Source organism: Babylonia areolata, chromosome 24, assembly GCF_041734735.1.
Source record: "Babylonia areolata isolate BAREFJ2019XMU chromosome 24, ASM4173473v1, whole genome shotgun sequence".
Classification (NCBI taxonomy): domain Eukaryota; kingdom Metazoa; phylum Mollusca; class Gastropoda; order Neogastropoda; family Buccinidae; genus Babylonia; species Babylonia areolata.
The window spans coordinates 44,736,510-44,759,368 of record NC_134899.1 but is presented as its reverse complement, the minus strand read 5'-3'; the positions used below and the strand labels follow the sequence as shown (position 1 = coordinate 44,759,368).

At 40.7% G+C, this 22,859-nt stretch overlaps 1 protein-coding gene across 1 annotated transcript; it reads left to right on the top strand.

Annotated features, from left to right (window-relative positions):
- The first annotated feature begins 11,410 nt into the window (after nucleotides 1-11,410).
- LOC143298644 (growth hormone secretagogue receptor type 1-like) lies at nucleotides 11,411-12,451 on the top strand. The gene has a single exon (XM_076611523.1). It carries the CDS (start codon nucleotides 11,411-11,413, stop codon nucleotides 12,449-12,451), a length of 1,041 nt encoding a protein of 346 aa, XP_076467638.1.
- Nucleotides 12,452-22,859: the final 10,408 nt, after the last annotated feature.

Below are 22,859 nucleotides of genomic sequence, written 5' to 3'. Positions count from 1 at the left end.
CATGTTTTATATAAAAAGATGTCCACCCTGGATATTTTTGTAGTAGGGGACTAGTTTAACGGTGCCCCAATTTCCGTCACACGGAAAACCGGAAGGATAACCCAGTGTGGAGCTTTTGATAGTGTCCGAATGTTTGACTTCCTATTTTGCTCCTGTAACGAGCAGGATTGCAGCTCGTGCTTTGCACACCCTGACTTTTTTTTTTCTTTTTTTCTTTTTTGTTGTCAGTCCGTCTTTTGATTGATTGATTGATTGATATGGGTACTTATATAGCGCCTGTCCTTGGTCGGAGACCAAGCTCGAAGTGCATCTTGGAAAAAATTTGGGCAGTGAAAATGTGTGTGTGTGTGTATGCGTGTTTGTGAGTGAGTGAGTGTGTGTGTGAGTGTGTGTATGCGTGTGTATGTGTGAGTGTGTCTGTGTGTGTGGGTGCCAGGGTAGTAAAATTCGGGCATTTGTTGGAAAAAATGTAGTGATTTGAAGGGGGGAGGGGAGGAGGGGGGAGGGAGGTGCAATACGGGGACGTTTCCAAACTGTCCCAATCTTACCCAAAATTCATATGAGTTTTAGTAATGATGCACAGAGCATAATTTATATTACGTTTTGTTTGTTTTTTTAAAGCCCCCAAATTACTGTCATTTTTGCTTGTAGTAATTTGGGGAACTCCCCCTTTCTACTACATTATACATACCTTGTCATACACAAATTTAGTCCCTGAATTACACATTTTTTGTTTTTATCTATTTAAGCCTTAAAAATGGTGTTTTAAGTATTTAGGAGCTATATAGATAATATTTTATGGCAGCTGAATTTTTCTGGAGTATTTTGGGTTTTTTCAGCAATAGTCATTTTGTCTTTTTAGTGTTGCATAAAATAATGAAATAAGTAAAATAAGATAATGTAACAAGTAATGTAGTACGACACGGTCGATTCAATTTTTCTTTTATGTTCATTCTGGTTTTATAGTTTTAAAGTTGATGTGAAAATTGAGTATTTTGTTAAACTAATAACATGTAGATCCAAGTACAAGTACTTCCTAAACGTCGTATGAATTGAAAAGGACTTCATTTTGAGAAAAGTCAAGTGTGGAAATTTTTACGTTTGATCAAGGGTATTAAAAGTCTCGTGGTTTATTATTTTAAACTGTGAATTCCGCCTGATTTTGTTGATATTTTTATGGCAGTTTGGGGCATAATCCAGTAATTTATGAGGCGTTCACAAATCTTTCTCAGAATAAATATTTAACGGTCTCCTTCTCCAACTTTCCATCACATGTCATCGTGTATTGTTGATTGAATATAGGATTGAACGGGCAGGTCAACAACTTGAACTTGAACAAAATGGCGTCCTTCGTTCGCGAGGAATATGAGCTCGTGCTTTGAATATGTATAAATATGTGTACGCGATTGATTTTTGCCATGACCTTCAGGGCTCAGCCAATCAGTAGATCTAAAAAGTCCACTCGTAATATTGATTTTAGTATTGAATGAACATAGTGAAAGCCCTGTACACTGAGAGTAAAACACACAAGCTTTTTATGTATAGATTATAATTTCAAAATATAATGTTTAAGATGAGAAAGATCAGTTTAAAGCAAATTAACCCCCCTAGCATTAATTACAGAGTAATTTCCTTTTTTTACTATCTGCACCAAAGACATGCAAAATAATTATAACTTCCATGCTTAGCAAAAGAAGTTCCTATCTGAACAAAAAATGGTAAAAATGACTGCTCTTATTGTTGTGTCAGAACATCAGATCAAAGTGCCAAGTTTAGAGAATAAAAAATAAAAATACAAAATAACAGTAAATTCAGTTTTCATATAATTTGGCTTCTGTTTTTTTGTTGTTGTTTTTTTGTTTTGTTTTTTGTGGGTTTTTTTTTTGTTTGTTGGTTGGTTTGTTTTTTTTTGGTTTTTTGTGCCCATCCCAGAGGTGCAATATTGTTTTAAACAAGATGACTGGAAAGAACTGAATTTTTCCTATTTTTATGCCAATTTTGGTGTCAACTGACAAAGTATTTGCAGAGAAAATGTCAATGTTAAAGTTTACCACGGACACACAGACACACACACACACACACACACACAGACACACACAGAGAGACAACCGAACACCGGGTTAAAACATAGACTCACTTTGTTTACACAATTCAGTCAATTAATAGTAGTTTCAGATTAACTTGAAAATGATAATGGAGCTTAGCAAAGCTGATTTCCAGTTCAGTACACTATCAAATAATATTCTCAATTCAGTACAATCTGATAATAAATTTCGTGCATTTACCATGCATTCAAACACATTGGGTAACCATTAAACGAAGTAAATCAGAGATATATGCATTCAAACATATCGGGTAACCATAAAATATAGTAAGTTCGAGACATAACAATGAAACTATGTCTGTCAGCCTGCTTATCTGTGACTTTTGCTCCTCTCTCTCTCTCTCTCTCTCTCTCTCTCTCTCTCTTTGTTTCAGTCTGTCTGTCTGTCTGTCTGTCTCACTCTACTCACATTTTCTACTCGAGATCAACAATCTACTCACGAATATAATGGCCAAGAATGTGTATACTGGTTTCGAAGGAACACAAAGCAGAATGTTAAGGTAGTAAACTAGTGTTCCAAAAATACTGCATTTTCAAACACACACACACACACACACACACACACACACACACACACACACACACCAAGAGAGGGGTGAGAGAGGCATGGAGATATATTTGTATTTGTTTGTGCGTCTTTTTAAGCCACTGATTATTAAATATGCTTAATTCCGTGCATGATAAGACGATATCCCAAAGACTAAGCACATTACATTATGATCTTGATGATGAATAATACAGAGAAAGACAGGACAGTGGGGTGGTGAGGGACGGATATGACTCAGTTGATTGTTGAACATTGGCACAAAGGGGGGTGAAGGTGGATGTTCCCTTTGTTAATCAAAGGGCAGTAATTTCCAACCAAACCCATTGGCTTTTTTAACCCAAACGACATAATCATTTGATTTCTCCGCTTCACATGCAGTTTGACACGATGGTAAAGCATTGTTTGCTGATGAGTGTACACGCTGAGAGCAGCTGGGTAACTTTTGTTATGTATCACACCTTATATTTTTGTCGTGTAACATCTTATGTTAATAAGATAATTATGTAAGATTTGTTTTTGTAAAAGGGTGAAAAACCAAGGAAATATGGTAATCATGCCCTATCAAATTATGCAAGAACATTGTATCAAATGAATATAGGGCTTTAGTATCATTGATAAAGCAGTAAAGGCTCGGAAAATGAAAAGAATTGAAATAAGGAAATATGCTAAAATTTGCTAAAAAAAGCGGATACACCAGGACATTATGAGTATTTTAGTTTAGTTGGGTGGCCTCCCACCTCCACACCCCCACGTCCTATTGTGCAAAGAAGAGAATTATTGGGCGTGATCTCATCCTGTCTTTATACTCCACATGTCCTCCTCTCACTCCCCATCTCGTTCTGTTCTTCCTCAGTCTCGTTCTCCATCCTCTTACTCTTGCATCCCACCTTTTCTTCTGTACTACTGACTGCTCCATCTCCTGTCCTAGTCGCCCTTCTACCATCTTCCCCTTCCCCCTGTTCCTTTCTCCACTCTGTCTTACTTTTCCTCTCCTCCCCATGCCCTTTCTCTACCACTCTCCCTTCCCTCTCCACAACTCACCTCTCCTGTCCCCCATCTCCCGTGTTCTACTGTCCCCCAGTCCTACCCCTCACACACACCCCACTCCCGTCGCCCTGTGCTACTCTCACCCCAGTCTTCTGGCTCCCCGTCATACTATCCCTCTCGCATACTCTGTTACTCCCATTGCCCCCAATCTGACTTCCCTCGCCGCTGCCCTTCCTCTTACCCTAACCCTAATCACCTGTGGACACTTCACAAAAAAAATAGTAAGAATAAAGAGCACACATTTTCCTTCCAAGAATAAGAGAGTAGAAGTATTAGATTGATCTCCTGCGCTCCATGCCACCCCCATCTCTTCTCCAGTCCGACTCCCAACCCCCACCCCTATGTCCACTCAATTGCTCTCAGCGTGTATACTGATTATCAGAAAATGTTTTTGCATCGTGTTAAAAACTGCATGAGAAGCGGAGAAATCGAAGGATCATGTTGTGGAAAAAAAAAACACCTAATGATTTGGTCGGCAATTACTGTCCTTTGCCTAACAGAGGAAACCATCCACCTTCACTCCCCTTACTGCCAATATTCGACAACCGACAAAGTGATATTCGTGCCTCTCTCCACACGGGAAAGCTGTTAGCTAACGGCTTCTCTGTGTGTGTGTGTGTGTGTGTGTGTGTGCATGTGTGTGTGAGCGCGCGCTCGTGTGTGTGTGCATGCTGTTGAAAATGATCAGGGTAATGAATTTGCACATGTGCTCGAAATAAAGATCGTCAGCCTTCACTACATTTCTATTGCCTATTTCAAAATCTGTTTTCATCGTTTGCCATGGAAAAATGAGATAATATATTTGGGAGTTAGACACTTACTTACTTCAGACCTTTTTTTTTTTTTTTTTTTTAAAGCAGAAGCAAGTGACAACTTGTCAATGGTGACATAATTATTTAGGGCTCATTTCATAAAATCAGTACTGTATCTAATTGTTACGTCACGATCATGAATATTTTCAGTTGCAAAACGTCTTGGTGCAGCTGCAAGTTGGCGATGCTCATTCACAGGGAAAACTCCAGTTTTTCTGTGTACAGCAATAGAGGATGCTTGAATACACACCATTAGAACTGATTGATAGGCTCCCGAATCAATGCTGTTTTTTTTTTTTTTTCCAGTAAATATCGTGGCGGAGAAAAATGCATATTTCCTGAAAGTTTTGAGCTCAACAAAGCTGTCACAAGGTGTGCAAAAGTATTTGTATCTTGAACCCCTTTGATGATTGCCAGTGAATTTGGGGTTAAAACATTTTGATAGTCTAGTCTTCATTACAGGTTCCAGCTTAGTTTAGAAGTAAACTTCACACCTAGAAACTTATTACATCTTTGAATTCAACTTCTTTTCCTACAATATGAAACACTGACATAACTGCTCGTTGACATCCAGCATTGGTGAGCTTCATGCGAGTGGTATAAGTGGAAAGCGTCAATTCAATTGTTCCATGTAATCTCTTTTTTTCGTCCAATTAATTTTCATTTTAAGAGTGCAGTTTTCTTTATTAGGTAGGTGAACATTCTTCTGTATAGAGATGTTATCTGCGCACTGTACGAAAACGAAACTTTTGTATATGATTTTGGGAGATAAGATATAAGGAAACTAAAAAGAAGGGGCACGATCATTGATCCTTGAGGAATGCCCTTCTGTTAAGTTCCTCCATGTGAATACATATGTTCAACTTCTGTTTGAATGACTCCGTTTGCGAGAGATCCTACAATTACACTTATACCCCTACAGTTCTAGGCGTTTATTATATTTTGTGTGCAATACCTGATCATAGGCTCTTTTCCAAACAAAGAATGTGGTTCTGATTGAAACCCAGCTTGGTTAACTGGTATAATCTTTTCTTTCTCTTTTTTTGTGTGTGAATTATATGCCTGTTGTTGTTTCTTGTTCAGTTTTCATTTTCATTGATGGTGATGGTTTTTTTTCCTTTCGGTTTCTTTCTTCTTGTTTTTATACTACTACACCAGATGTTTGAGATCGTTTTGCATCAATCTTCCAGTGTTTACAGTGTGGGTCCATAGCTTTCAACATCTGCTCTATGTTTACCCTGCTTTAGCACAGAAAGTGATCTGTGTGTGTGTGTGTGTGTGTGTGTGTGAGCGTTAGTGTGTATTTTACGTGGTAGCAAGAGGTTGGCTGAACACAAATTTCAGAGTTCTCATGAATGGTTGGAAGAAACACGTGTGTGTGATTATGCATGTATGCATGTATGTATATAGGTAGGTAGGTAGGTAGATATGTAAGTAGGTATGTATGTACGCACGCGTGTGTGTATGTGTGTCAAAAAAAGATAATAAATTTTATCCGGAATTCATTTGAATTATGCTCGAGAGTTATAGAAACCTCCGTTGTGATAGTCACTACATCCATAACGAAAACTCAAAGAGATCCTAAATGAATGGTAATGGGATGCTATGACTAAGTTTCTCGCGGTTTGACGCGTTCTCGAGCCAAAAGTACCTCTCACGAAGAGACAGCAGAATGTCGACGAATACGAACTGCTCGCATTCTTGGCTTTGTCTTAAACATTTGTGTTTGTTTGAGCTTTTCTGTTGAAGACTATTGCAGAGAACGGGAGAGGGATAAATGAGGGGGGTATGGGATTCCGGTGACAGGTTTAGAGTTGGGAGGGGAGACTTGAAGGTGCGTGTATTTGTCTGTGATGGTTGTGCACGTAAATGAATGTTAATTATTGATGCGCAATGATGGCATTGATATGGGAGAAAGACTGGGTGGTGGGGCGGGAGAAAGTGGGTGGGGAGAGAGAGAGTAGAGAGACAGGCGGATAAACAGACAGAGAGAAACAGAGAGACAAACAAATAGATAGAAAGACGGAGTCAGAAAAAAAACACAGAGGTATAAACACAAGTAGCAGACGGACAAACGGGCAGACCCTTTTTCCTGTATTTGCGCAAACGATAAGGCCTTTGTCCCAGTTTGCGTTGGCAAGGCAATAGCAGATCGACGAAGAATTGAATGAACGGAAGAGGGACTGAGAAGCGTGAGAGCCATTATGAAGGCAGGACGCCACCCTTCTGTACGATTCAAGGTACCGTGTTTGTGATGCCAGTGGTGAAGAAAGTAAAAAACCCAACAATATGGTTTTTTCCATATAAGCTAGAATCAGCAAATCGTCATCGCTACGTTAGTTGCCAGTCTTATGTTGTTGTGTTTTGGGGTATTTTTTGTTGCTTTTCTATACTGTTTTTTCGTTGTTCTTATTTTGTTGATGTTGTTTGTGGTTTTTTTGGTTTCTCGCGTAATTTATCAGGTACCTGTCAGACATCATGACTGAGTTTATTGCCACTCGAATGCTTTTGATATCAAACGTAAGTGACTTAATTGCACGTCTTTTGTTTTTCGTATGCTTTGATTGTTGTTAAAGAAGAAAAAAGTTACTATGTCAGAGATATTAAGCTTGATGAGAGTGACATTATCTAAAATAAACTCCTTTGGGTGAGTGTGTGTGTGTGTGTGTGTGTGTGTGTGTGTGAGCGCAAAAAAGGAAATGTAAAGTTACATCTAATATGCTGTGTGCTAGTGATTGCCTTTTCTGTGTTGCAAGTCTTTTATTTATTGAGAGACACGAGAAAGAAAAAAAAACAAAAACAACGTTGGTTACATGAGTAGATATCACTTCATGGATTCTGATAATTGTTTACTTGACACTCTGACTTAGACCAAGGCATTTGATCTCAACACGTTTTCCTGACATGCACAACACACTCATGCTCGCATCCTACGTGTGCACTTTCACATGCATGCGTGCCCGTGTGCAGATACTGTGTCACACACTTGAGGAGTGCTGCTGGATTTATTTCAGATGTCTGCAGCATCTTGGCCGCGTGGTTCTGTTGTTTAGTCTCCAACCGCATCTTAAGGACCATCGTCTTGTTTGCAGAGCTGAGAGCACCCTGAAAACCACAGACCCAGTTCTAACCCTCTGGACTCCTGTGAATGCCATGTGGAAGGTGAAACAGGAATTACACATTCTGGGTTCTGCACAGGCAAAAAAACAAAAAAAAAAACAAAAAAAGGGAGGGGGACGATCGTGTTGTGTGTGTGTTGGTGTGTGTGTGTGTGTGTGTGTGTGTGTGTGTGTGTGTGTGTAATGTGCTTTATTGTGTGTGTGTGTGTGTAATGTGCTTTTGTGTGTGTTTGTGTGTGTGTGTGTGTATGGGTCGCGTGTGCGTCAATTCGCAGGAACGCACACGTATTTCTTCAGGCAAGATCTGAAACCAAACAGTTATCATCTGCGTCCATGGTTTATCTGGCAATGCCCTCTTACAGGTCAGGGCAAAATCCACAACACTGATTTGCTGAACTCTGTTCCAGTAACAAACTACTGCAGTCGTCTGGCAATGTGTGTACACCAGTTGCTCAAATATTTATCAGTGACTGCCTTTGACTTTCTGTAGCTGCCTGTGCCGCCGCTGGGTTTGACATTGCACCTTGCAGAATTATGTGAGTGACTTGGACTGGAACTCACCTCTCTTCATGCTTCGTCTGCTTCCCTGAGGTGGTGGACATCCATCCCTAAATCTTGACTCGAGGATATGAAAGGTCAGCCAGTGTGATAAAAAAAAATAAAAAATAAAAATAAAAAACCCCAAAAATCTACTATGTTGTATTACTGTATTATTCTTATTAGCGCTATCAGTGTGATAAAAAAAAAAACCCTGCTATGTTGTATTACTGTATTATTCTTATTAGCGCTATCAGTGTGATAAAAAAAAAAACCCCTGCTATGTTGTATTACTGTATTATTCTTATTAGCGCTATCAGTGTGATAACAAAACAAACAACTACTATGTTGTATTATTGAATTATTCTTATTAGTGCTATCAGTGTGATAAAAAAAAAGAACTACTATGTTGTATTACTGAATTATTCTTATTAGTGCCATCAGTGTGATAAAAAAAAACCTGCTATGTTGTATTACTGTATTATTCTTATTAGTGCCATCAGTGTGATAATAAATAACTACTATGTTGCATTACTGAATTATTCTTATTAGTGCTATCAGTGTGATAAAAATAGAACTATGTTGTATTACTGAATTATTCTTATTAGTGCCATCAGTGTGATAAAAAAAACCCTGCTATGTTGTATTACTGTATTATTCTTATTAGTGCCATCAGTGTGATAAAAAAAACCCTGCTATGTTGTATTACTGTATTATTCTTATTAGTGCTATCAGTGTGATAAAAATAGAACTATGTTGTATTACTGAATTATTCTTATTAGTGCCATCAGTGTGATAAAAAAAAAACCCTGCTATGTTGTATTACTGAATTATTCTTATTAGTGCTATCAGTGTGATAAAAAAAAAGAACTACTATGTTGTATTACTGAATCATTCTTATTAGTGCTATCAGTGTGATAAAAAAACAAAAAACAACTACTATGTTGCATTACTGAATTATTCTTATTAGTGCTATCAGTGTGATAAAAATAGAACTATGTTGTATTACTGTATTATTCTTATTAGTGCCATCAGTGTGATAAAAAAAAGTAACTACTATGTTGCATTACTGAATTATTCTTATTAGTGCTATCAGTGTGATAAAAAAAAAAAGAACTACTATGCTGTATTACTGAATTATTCTTATTAGTGCCATCAGTGTGATAAAAAAAAAACCCCTGCTATGTTGTATTACTGAATTATTCTTATTAGTGCCATCAGTGTGATAAAAAAAAGCCTATGTTGTATTACTGAATTATTCTTATTAGTGCCATCAGTGTGATAAAAAAAAACCCTGCTATGTTGTATTACTGTATTATTCTTATTAGTGCCATCAGTGTGATAAAAAAAAAGTAACTACCATGTTGTATTACTGAATTATTCTTATTAGTGCCATCAGTGTGATAAAAAAAGAACTACTATGTTGTATTACTGAATTATTCTTATTAGTGCCATCAGTGTGATAAAAATAGAACTATGTTGTATTACTGAATTATTCTTATTAGTGCCATCAGTGTGATAAAAAAAAGAACTACTATGTTGTATTACTGAATTATTCTTATTAGTGCCATCAGTGTGATAAAAAAAAACCCTGCTATGTTGTATTACTGTATTATTCTTATTAGTGCCATCAGTGTGATAAAAAAAAAAGCATCTACTATGTTGTATTACTGAATTATTCTTATTAGTGCTATCAGTGTGATAAAAAAAAAAAAAAACCTGCTATGTTGTATTACTGAATTATTCTTATTAGTGCCATCAGTGTGATAAAAAAAGCCTATGTTGTATTACTGAATTATTCTTATTAGTGCCATCAGTGTGATAAAAAAAAACCTGCTATGTTGTATTACTGTATTATTTTTATTAGTGCTGTCAGTGTGATAACAAAACAAACAACTGCTATGTTGTATTACTGAATTATTCTTATTAGTGCTATCAGTGTGATAAAAAAAAAAGCAACTACCATGTTGTATCACTGAATTATTCTTATTAGTGCTATCAGTATTATTCTTATTAGTACTATCAGTGTGATAAAAAAAAAGAACTATGTTGTATTACTGAATTTTTCTTATTAGTGCCATCAGTATTATTCTTATTAGTGCTATCAGTGTGATAAAAAAACAACAACAACCCAACCTGCTATGTTCTGTTACTGTATTATTCTTATTAGTGCTATGATTATTGAAATTCCCTTTGTGCTCATGAAGATGGGGCAGACAGAGCTGTCAGGGATGAGGGGACTGATTGTGAAATGGTCTTGTTGTTGCGTGTTATAGTGGGGGTGTGCGGGAGGTGTGTGTGTGTGCGCGCGCGCGCGCGTGTGTGTGTGCGTGTACGCGCGCGTGCGTGCGTGTGAAGGAGAATGGCTTTGCCGTTAGAAAGTTTGCAAAAAACAACATAAAATACCCTTTCCGCATGTATGCCTGTTTCTATTCATTGATGCTGATAAAAGTCTTGTGTATACTGTTGTGTTACATTGTTATGTATCGTACTGCACTGCGGTGGGGTAGAGTAAGCTTATGTTTCATTGTGTCTTGATAATTAGTTTCCGTTGCTTTGCTTTGCGTTGCGTCGATGATGTTGCATTACATTATACTACATTGTGTTGTACTGTATGGTAGTTATACTTTGGTCTGAATTGCTTTGCATTGTATTGCACTTCATTGTATTATATCGCATGGCATCACGTCGTAATGTAGGGTAGTTTGTTGTAGTGTCAGTGTAGTGTGCTGTAATGCAGTGTAGTGCAAGGTGTTGCGTTGTATTGTATCGAGTTGTCTCATATCGTATCTTACCGTATTGCACGCACGCACGCACGCACGCACACACACACACACACACACACACACAGATACCGTAGGAAGGCAGGCTGTTTCTCTATCCCACTCTCTCTTCGTTGCATGAGAAAATCATGTCAGACTATGGTCGTCCGCGATTGTATCTGCGGTGGCGCAGTTAGTCATTAGCTGATTGAATTAACGAAAACTACTCTAATTTGGAGAGTCTTCACATCGCGAGACTCAAAGGACTCAGGAAACACAACTTGGTTTCTGTTGACATCACTTGGTCATTTGACATTCATGGCTTTCTTGTGGTGATTTCGTTTGCCTTCTGCTTTGTTTGTTGGCTCCTTTGTTTTACGAGCTTGCTTTGTTTTCTCGTTTGTTTGGGTCATTTTTCATATCGACTCTCAATAAATCTGCGTGCTGTATCAACAGACTCAACGGCAAGAGAATAGACCAACATGGAGAACACCACAACCACCATTCCTGGAGCCCCCCAAACCACAGCATCCTCCACCAACGCGACAAACACGACCACGATATTTCCGGAACAGCAAGCAGCCATGATCCTCTGGAAATTCTACACGCCGGGCCTTCTCCTGCTGGGAGGGTTCGGAAACCTGACCACTATCATGGTCATGCGTCGCTTCAAGGGCCACTACTTCTCCTCGCAACGCATTATGCTTATGGCCCTTGCCGTGTCGGACTTCCTGGTGCTGTACATTGGCGCGTTACAGGACTGGTTGTTCTATGGTTTTAACGTGGAGTCAAGCCCGATAATGTGCAAAATCCAGATCTGGTTGGAGTACGCCATGGGAACCGTATCGGCGTGGTTATTGATCTGCGTCACGGTGGAGAGGATGGTGGCGGTGAAGTGGCCGTACAAGGTGAAGATCGTGTGTTCCTTGCGCCGAACGTGGATGATCATCTCCGTTGTGGTCGTTTCCGCATGCACCATCCACTTCCCTCTCGTGCTGGACCTGGGGATCGCTTCCAGCAGCTGCTGCGACCACCAGTCCTCTTCCCTCCGGAACTCCCTGTCCGTGGCCTGGGGGTGGGTGGACATGACCATCTCCTCCATCATTCCCTCCGTCTGTCTCGTGGTGTGTGACGTCATTCTGTCCCGCACTTTGTTCAAGGCCTCTGCCTCTGCTGCGGCTGTGTCCAGCACCGTGTATGCCATCTCCAACGCTTCCGGACACAGCGACAGTCGCAGGAAGCGGGCTTCCAAGACGACGGTGATGGTTGTGGCGCTGTCCTTCATGTTCCTGATCCTCAGCTTGCCCGTGTGTTTGAACCTGCTGTGGGTCAGCTATTACATGGACCAGCTGGCCTTTGAGCCCGGGTTGTCTGCCAAGTCAGACCTGGGCATGGCGGTGACCACCCTCTTGTGGTACACCAACAGCGCCATCAACTTTCTGCTCTACTGCTTCACGGGCACCAAGTTCAGGAAGGAGTTCTTCAGCATGGTGTGCTGTCGCGCACAGGATCACCACACTTGATGTGCTGGCTGACTGACACTCCATATTCATTGTGCGGTTGTTTATTTCCACATCGAAAATCTTCTCCTTTCTATGGGTAAGTCTGCCCCAAAGGCTATCTGTGTGCTTTCGATATTTAAAAAGAATTGTGATCTACAAAACCTTTTGCAGAATGTACAGAAAACTATGTGTATCACTTATGGTTTCATTCTAGAATGACCTTGTCGCAGACTTTGAAAACGTTATTCCAAGAAGAAAGTTTTTATCCATGGTGAAATGTTGTACGAGCGAAAAACAAGAAATTTATGGAAGAACGCGAAAGTAACTACAATTAGATCAGGAAAATTGTTCCCCTTGTCAGCACCTTCATCCCACATGACTGCTGTTCCATCATTTCTCTGCACACAACGCATGCTGGACACAGAAGGGCCACCAGTCCCAGTTACTCGCCATCTGCCCCACTCCCCTCCCGAGTACTCATTCCCTCGTCCTACACTTCTCTTCTAACGGGGGACACAACATTAACTACTCAACCGCTCTCAGTCATGCACACTGATTATCAAACAGTGCTTTAACGTCATACCGTGTCAAACTGTCTGTGAACAAGTGAAAATGAAGATAAAGCCGTCAGGAAAACAAAAACAAACAAATAAATAACGAGTTCGGCTGGAAATTACTGGTCTTTGCTTGCGTGGGTGTCCGTTTTTGCGTGTTTCGGAGACATCGTTGGGCTGAAGTTGTGATTCAATGAGTATATATTGTTATTGTATCCTCCACACCCCAAAAGTGGCAAAAGGATTGGATTTTAAAAAAAAATCTTTGAATCAGCAGCAAGATCCAGCTTCACCCCCCATAATGCCAATGTTCAGTCAACTTACTCATATTTATCCCTCGCCACGCCCACCCTCCGTCTGTCTCCCTCTGATCTGTCTGATTCGTCATCAAATTTAGAATGGAATCTGTCTTCAGAACAACACTTATCACGAGAGAGAGACTGAGACAGAGATTTCAAGATTGTTTATTCATGTATAGGCCAAGGCCCCTTATGAAGGGGGTATGCGAACATTATACCATATAGACATCATTTAACGACATTATGTCTACACGTAACACACTGTCAAACACAAATACAGCAAAACTGCACTCAGTTTCAAAAACTAGAGCAATCAAGTTTCTTACGAAGTAACAATTTCTCGGAATTTGAAAGCTTTGAATAAAAACAAAGAAAATTTTCGAACAGCTTCAGAGGAGTTTGAAGACAATAAATTCAATTTAAACATTGTAGGTTGTCTAAAATATTCAGGCTCAATAAATTCTTCTGGAATATCCGTCAAAGTTGAACAACAAAGAACGAAATGCATCTCATTTTCTTGTGAATCTGTACATTACAGACAAATTAAATCATTGTCATTACATGTTCTGTATCTAAAAATGATGGATCGCTAATTCAGAAATGCCCAGTCTGAATCTCATTGTTCAGTATTTTAAATGTCTATCCATATTTAACGCTGAGAAAGGTTTCAGGTCACATACATTGCAAATACTCATAAAAAAACACTAAATCTTTCACTGTTTTAGATATGAAGAGAAAGAGAGAGAGAGAGAGAGAGAGAGATGGTTTATTCATGTAGGCCAAGGCCCCTTATGAAGGGGTATGTGAACATAATACAATGAAAAACAAAGAAAAAAAACCGACAACAACAACAACAATAAAAACCTACTCACATTATAAACATACATAGAAAATTCGACATAATATAAGTTCCAAATGAAAACTAGCCTAGCTACGAAACAGTGTTTTCCTGACGTAATAGTTTCTCGGACTTCGAAAACTTTATATAAACACAAGGCAAGGTTTCTAACAATTTCACAGGAGGTTGAAGACATTAACAGGTTCAATTTAAACATATTTGGTTGTCTATAATATTTAGTCTTAATAAGTGATTCTCGAACATTCCTCAAAACTGGACAACAAAGGACAACGTGCATTTCATCTTCTGTCGAATCTTTGCACAATGGACAAACCAGACCACTGTCATTACATGTTCTGTATCTATAATGATGAACCGCTAACTCAGAAATACCTAATTTGAATCTTGTTGCTATATATTTCAAATGTCTATCCATATTTAACATCAAGTAGGGTTTCAAGTCTGGGCCGCTGCTGAAATTCCTATAAAAATCAAATCTCTCACTATTTTGAATATGATCAGACCATTTCTGCCATCTACAATCGATCAAACGTTGGCGGAAAGCACAAATAAAAGAAAGAGAGAGAGGGAGAGAGGAGGGGTGGTGGTGGTGTTTCAGATCTCCTGGAGACTACAGTCTGTGTTGTGCAATGTGTGGACTGCTTTGCAAGACGCCGTGTATGTCCAGTTCAGTCTGCCAATAATGATGTCAGCAATTATGTGAATGCATTGACCGGAATGTGTTTGGGATATTTTAGTGTGTGTGTGTGTGCGTGTGTGTGTGTGTGTGTGTGTGTGTGTGTGTGTGTGCAGTGCGTGCATGTGTGTGTATGCACAAGTTTTTGTATTAATATGCACTTGAATGTATCCTAATTTCTACCGTATCTGTGTTTGTGTATGATTTTCAATATATGTTCGTACCTTCTTATGTACTACTCCCCCCCTCCCTCCCCCAATATTCCTTGTGACCCCGGTACACTTCGTAATAAAAACATATTCTATTCTATTCGATTCTGTTTATTTTCGTGTGCTGCATTTTATGTCCAAGGTGTATGTGAGCATAAATGCAAGTCTTACTTGCACGTGATTATCAGCTATTTTGACTTCAGTGTGCTGCATTGTTTTGTCTGTGATGTGTGTGCATGTAAAGGAATGTCTCAGCTGTATTACAACTGTAAAAAACTGTGTTCTTTCTGAAAGTGGTGGTTGGTTCGATTCTATTCCAAGAGAGAGGGGAGCAGACAGGGGGATATAGGATCAGCTAATGAGGCACTCACTCACTCTCTCCTCACATCAATAGCAGGGCACATGGAGTGGTTTTTATAGAGTGTTTACTTTACCATACAGCACACACACTAAGCAGTTCACCCTACTTAGCAAAAGCAACACACTAAGGCAGCACACACTGCCTACTTCAAGTACTTCCTACAAGCAGCACACAGTAAATAGTTCAACCTACACCTAAAGTAGCACCTACAAGCAGCATCTACAAGCAGCACCTACAAGCAGCACCCCTGGAACACAAACACACAACTAAAACCCAGGTCAGATAAAATCTCAAATATCTGGACATAAAAGGCCTATACCCTCTCAGCACCTTTCATCACATGTCCACCAGTATGCACTCCTCTCACACATAGATCTATGTGTGGTAAAAAAAAAAACAAGCTTCATTAAGCTTACCTGCCACCAACAGTGACATACCATACTGCGCACAAAACATATCACTGACCAATACAACCCTGTGTTCAACACATGTTACCCATCATTCAGTTAAACTGTGTGTTACCATTACCAAACAAATCTCTTTGTCTTCACAAGGTATACCACCGACACAAGTACATGTAAGGAAATTATTAATTCCAGCATATCTCTGGTAAACAGCAGTGTGCGACAACATAGCACTGACCCTCAGTGCTCTCCTTGTTAATCAACTCATTATTCCCATTACAATGTTCTTTCCCACTTTGTCTGAACAAGGTAAACCACTGACACATAGCACAACTCCTACACATGTTACCACAACTACCAACAAATCAATCATGTGTTCCACAACACTTGCTGTTACCCCCATGTGCACACACACACACATGAAAAACCCTCAACACACACTGACAATGTGTTAGCCTATAGATCTGTTCAGTTCACACTGAACCAACACCACCTACAATATACAAAACAAGTAAGTAATACATCAAAAATACAGAACAAGATATCTGTAACAAAACAGAAGGGGGGGGGGGGCTCAAAAGATATAGGCCAGTACTTCCCTCCACACATTAACCCCTTTACTATCCACAAGCCATAAGATCAACTTAAACTGGCTGTTCACTGACACAAAACATAGTTTCCCAACACACCTAAGATATCAACATGATATAAAACCATTCCAAGTCATGTACTCACAGCCCAACAAGGATTTCCTTGCACCTCACATCACGGATCATTCAGTCAGCCTGTGTCAGTCAGTTTTTCTGGGAGACAGCTAAGAACTGGCTGTACTGACTGGTTTTATCCCTTCCCACAACATACTGTGCATACTTATGCAAGATACAACACTCACTCCCCCAACTAGTTGAACTGAAATAACCAATCTTTGCTTGTCCGAGTGGCGCTATGTGAATGACTGACAGATTCACTGCTTGATCCCAATTCGTCCAATTCAACAGATTGACCTGATTTGCTACAATTCTACCCACTTGGCTACACACATTCTACGACAAGTTCACCCGTTTACATCACAAAGAGATTGGGGAGACAGGACAATACCACTCTCGGCATGTTAGCCGGCATGATCAAAGTTCATATTAGCATGTTTCGAACGGACATCTAGTTCTAGCAAGGGGATTGCGGCAGACATCATATAACCGCACGTGTTTCAACAGCTGGGACTGGTGACGCGGCGTCACTGACCAAAGGCGGCCGACTAGGGAGTAGGGGTGAGGAGGGGGGTGGAAGGAGGGAGGGTGGCGCGGTGTCGGCGCGACCTCAAAGACTGGAGGTTGGACAGAGAGGGAAGGGAGATAAGAAGGTGTGGGGGGGCAAGGGGGGTCATGGGGGGGTGGCGGGGGGTGGGGGGTCGGGTTGGGGGCGAAGGGATGGGGAGGGAAGGGGGACAGAGTGTGGGTGGTGGGGGGTGACACTGCTGGCACACTATAACACAACATTAAATAAATTTTAATCACGTATTTTGTTAATGATGTGGGCTATTCATTTTTGTGTTTTTCGGAATCTACTTTCTCTCGGTTTTTTTCTTTTTTTTGTTTTTTTTTTTTTTTTGTTTGTTTCTTTGTTTTTTGTTGTGTTTTTTTTATCTTTTGTTTTTATTTATCTACTTCTTCTTCTTTTTTTCTTATGAGGTATTTACATAATCTAGATGGGCAGAAAATGTATCATGTGAGCTCGTACTGTGTTGATTAGATAGGCATGTGTCACTTTCGGGTGGTTAGGTAGCTGCGCTATTCGGGGTAATTTACACATCGTTGTGTGACGCTAGACAGACCGGTACAGATGTGACAGTCCCTCTCAAACTGTTCACAGGTATTGCTGACCCGTCTGTCTGGATTTGGCCCTTTCTGTATGTCTCTCTTGTACACACGGTTATATTACGTTTCAGTCTCCACATTTCATAACATCGGTATGATTCAAGATTCACGGAACAAACCTTTTAGTCTTAGCAATGAGCATCCTGCAAATCATCAAACAGTGGCAATACAAGGGTTATTTTTACTGTGCAAGAAAATGAAACAACCCCAAAACAGACAAACAAACAAATTAACTGATGAATAAGTAAATTAGTAATGAACAGACAATTAGATACATGAATAAATGAATAAATCTATGCATAAAGAAGAAATTGAACAAAAAGTGAAAGTCATACGTTATGTCACATCACGACACGTGTTAACGATGACAAAACGTAGGGGGGCCACAAATTTTTCTATTTGTGTGTTATTAAATGATTCATATAAATTATCAATGACTCGTGACAGCGTTGCAATTGTTTCAAATGTACAAATAAGTCTAATTTTGTAGTATATTAGTTTCTGATATTATTTGGAATTGTATCTAAAAAAAATGTACCATTCTCACAGTGTATCGATGATAGTTTTCATTTTATTCAATGTTCCATTACTAATCCAGACTATGGTAGCCTTTTTCCATTAAATCATGTGTCAACATTATTTGACACTCAAGTTCCATTACTTAATCTAAACTGAAAGCAGTTCATCTTTATTTCTGTATCTTTATTTATCTAAATTAAATGCAATCTTCCTTTCAGTCTGCCTTCCTATTTTCCCGTTTAGTTTTCATGTCAAATCTCTCGGTTTACTCTAAATATTTGTGTAATGAATATATATTCCCCGTTCTACCACACGTGATTTCTAGCGCCTTGTGTTTTTCATTGCTGTGATAACTCAACTTGACGCTGTTACCTTTTCTGCTGTGGTCTTTGATTGATTGAATGCAGCTAAGGTAATCGATGATAATAACAATGGATATTTATATAGCCCATTATCCAGAAAACCCCGAGGTGATTTACAAAGCACATGTTTGTGTCACATCAACGTTACATAGACACACCAAACTGTGACGAGCAAACTATGCATGCGCACATAAGCACAACGCATTCATACGTTTACACATACATTCAGACACACATGTGTAAGTGTCAGCTCTCTTCACACACACACACACACACACACACACACACACACACACACACACACACACACACACACATCATAAAATAAAATCTTGACTTCACACACACACACACACACGTACATTTAGGCGCACACACACACACACAACACACACACACACACACACACACACACACATACACACACACACACACACACATACACACAAACGCGCGCACATACACACACACACACACACACACACACACACACACATACATACACATACACATACACACACACACACACACACACACACACACACACACACACACACACACACACACACACACACACACAGCGAAAGAGAGAGAGAGAGCGTTCCCTCCTCCCACAAACTGACGCGCGCGCATAGCAGGAACGAGGGGGGCGGGGGGGGGGGGGGGGGAGAAAAAAAAAACGAGAATAGCTCAACAACAACAACAACAACAACAAAAGATTACCAAGCTGTGGGAGGGGGTGGGGGTGGGGGGAGGGGAAGGGGATGGAGGGGGGTGGGGGTGGGTCGGAAACAAACCGGGAGTGTCTTCATTCACAAAATTTATTTCAGGGCGTAGAAAAAAACAAAAAAAACAACAAAAACCCCACCCACTCCAGCTACAGAGAGAGAGACAGACAGAGACAGAGATGATAGTTCACGCAGTTTGTGGGGGGGAAAAAGAAGAAGAAGAAGCAAAACAACCTATTTCCAAAAGACGCTCAAAGTAAAAAAACTAAAACTAAAATAAAATATTCTTCAAAAAAAAAAAGTCCACCCAGGTTCTTTTACGCTGTTGGGGGTCTATTTTGAAGGAGACCCAATTTCCGAAACACCGAAGAAAAGATGGAAAGATAACCTTGTGAAGCCATTGACAGTGTCTGAAAGCTTAATCTCCCTTGTAGAGAAACAGTTTGAATGGTTCATTCCCAACTTGGTTCACCATTCTGGCGTGTAGAGTGGACGGTTCACAGCATATGCATTGCTTTCTTTCACTCTGATTTTTTTCCGTAGTGTGTCTTGGTGAATGATGGGTATTGAAACTGCGTGTTGGAGCTGTGTATGGTGGGTTGAAAGTGTGTGTGTGTGTGTGTGTGTGTGTGTGTGTGTGTGTGTGTGAAGTCAAGATTTTATTTCATGATGTGTGTGTGTGTGTGTGTGTGTGTGTGTGTGTGTGTGTGTGTGTGTGTGTGTAGTCAAGTCAAGATTTTATTTCATGATGTGTGTGTGTGTGTGTGTGTGTGTGTGTGTGTGTGTGTGTATGTGTATGTGTGTGTGTGTAGTCTTGAGTTTAACGTCTTTCCACTTTAAGAGATGCTAAAACTGTGTGTGTGTGTGTGTGTGTGTGTGTGTGTGTGTGTGTGTGTGTGTGTGTGTGTGTGTGTGTGTGTGTGTAAAGTCAATATTTTATTTCATGATGTGTGTGTGTGTGTGTGTGTGTGTGTGTGTGTGTGTGTGTGTGTGTGTGTGAAGTCAGGATTTTATTTCATGATGTGTGTGTGTGTGTGTGTGTGTGTGTGTGTGTGTGTGTGAAGTCAAGTCAAGATTTTATTTCATGATGTGTGTGTGTGTGTGTGTGTGTGTGTGTGTGTGTGTGTGTGTGTGTGTGTGTGTGTATGTGTGTGTGTGTAGTCTTGAGTTTAACGTCTTTCCACTTTAAGAGATGCTAAAAGTGTGTGTGTGTGTGTGTGTGTGTGTGTGTGTGTGTGTGTGTGTGTGTGTGTGTGAAGTCAGGATTTTATTTCATGATGTGTGTGTGTGTGTGTGTATGTATGTGTATGCGTATGTGTGTGTGTGTGTGTGTGTGTGTGTGTGTGTGTGTGTGTGTGTGTGTGTGTGTGTGTAGTCTTGAGTTTAACGTCTTTCCACTTTAAGAGATGCTAAAAGTGTGTGTGTGTGTGTGTGTGTGTGTGTGTGTGTGTGTGTGTGTGTAGCCTTCAGTTTATCGTCTTTCCACCTTAAGAGATGCTAAGTGTGTGTGTGTGTGTGTCTGTGTCTGTGTGTCTGTGTGTGTCTGTGTGTGTGTGTGTGGTCTTCAGTTTAACGTCTTTCCACTCTAAGAGATGCTAAGTGTGTGTGTGTGTGTGTGTGTGTGTGTGTGTGTGTGTGTAGTCTTCTGTTTAATTTCTTTCCACTTTAAGAGATGCTAAGTGTGTGTGTGTGTGTGTGTGTGTGTGTGTGTGTGTGTGTGTGTGTGTGTGTGTGTGTGTGTGTGTTTCACGACAGCTCTTCGTCTGCCTTTGTTCTGCCTCTGTATCTGAACCTCTCTTCTCCCTGTATGCTCGTCTCCCACCCCTCTATCTCTCTCCTGTTTGCAGAGCTTTTGTATTCTTCTTCTTCTTCTTCTTCTTCTCTCTCTCTCTCTCTCTCTCTCTCTCTCTCTCCCGGCCCCCCACCCCCGCCTTCGCCTCACTACACCCCTCAACCCCATCCCCACGCCTCGGGGGTTTTTTTGTTTTTTTTTCCTTTCTTTTTTTTTTCTCAAAAGCTCGGTGACCTGACTCCGACAACCAGCCACCTACTCCCTCCTCCTCCCTTCCCATACCTCCTCACCTCCCCCACCTTTCCCCCATCTCATCCACCGAGAAGGACTCGCGCCCATAGATTTATCCCTCTGACAAGTATGCTCGTCAGCGAAGGACAGCCACCTTACTAACAAAAGACCTGAGGCTACCTGTCAGGATTTTCGTTATCATTCAGTACTTTGGATGTCTATGCTTGTTTGGATTGCAGTACTTTTGTTCGGTGAAATCAGCGATACCATTGACAGTTGCATAAGAAGTAATGTCCGCTGGCCAGTATGTATAAGCTTCTTTCACAGATTGACATGAGTTTACGGTTGTTTTCAATGGTTTCTCCAACACAATGGGAAATCACTTATAGCTGAGTTTTTTTTGTGAGGGACTATGACTCTCAAACTAGGAGGCAAAATTGCACTTGCTCTTAGTGCTGCAACCTTAGGGGGTAGTTGGCCTTTGGGAACCATCCCAACTCTTGGCCGAGAGACTGGGGATGTAACTTTGGCTAGACACTCTCCACTATAATCAAATTCTAACCTAGATAGTCGGGACAGCAGTTACCTCCTCTGCTGTTCTGATGGTCATAATCGAAAACAGTTGACTATCCTAGAATAACGGTATCTAAAATTCACCCACACTCATTTCAGCGAGGATGGGCATTCAGGGTGGGAGGGCGGGGGTTAAAGCCTGGCGTTCCACACGGCCCACGCACCAGTGTACATAATCTGGTCAACGGACATCCGTCTGGTGTGATGTCTGGTTGGCAAACAAGGTGGCAGAGTTTGCACTGACAGGCAATTTCGCGCCAGCCAGCAAGCAAGCAAGCGCACACACACACACACACACACATTCACACACACGCACTCTCACACCACCACCCCCAGCCACCACCCCCCTCCCAACCCCCCTTCACACATACATACATACATGATGTACGGACACGCACACACACATACACACACACACACGCACGCACACACACACGCGCGCGCGCACCCCCCCCCCCCCCCCCCCCATCCCCACACACACGCAATCACACATGATTTACTCGTACATTAATTTTTTCCCCCAGCAAGCTTTGAGGGATAAGCATATCACACCTGCACATAGAAAACCTGTGTATAGAAATGATTGTAAAGGGATCGCAGTAGCCGAGTGGAAAGAGCAGAGTTTCTTTTAACCCCTTAACTACTGAACCATGGTAGAATAAGATCAGTGTCCCATTGCATTTAAAGTGCAGTCGGTGTAAATTTGATTTTGCTGAACAATGTTATTCATCAAACATGTCCAGTTCTAGAATGTTGACCGATACCCTGACCTGTAAGCTCGGTCTTAGGTCAATAAGGTGAAAGTCCTTCACTGACAGCCATACGCGTTAGCAACAGTCTTCTTCTTTTTCTTTTTCGTTCGTGGGCTGCCACTCCCACGTTCACTGACATGCACGAGTCGACCTTTACGTGTATGACCGTTTTTACCCCCGCCATACTGACAGTCATACTCCGTGCATGCTGGGTATGTTTTTTGTTTCCTTAACCC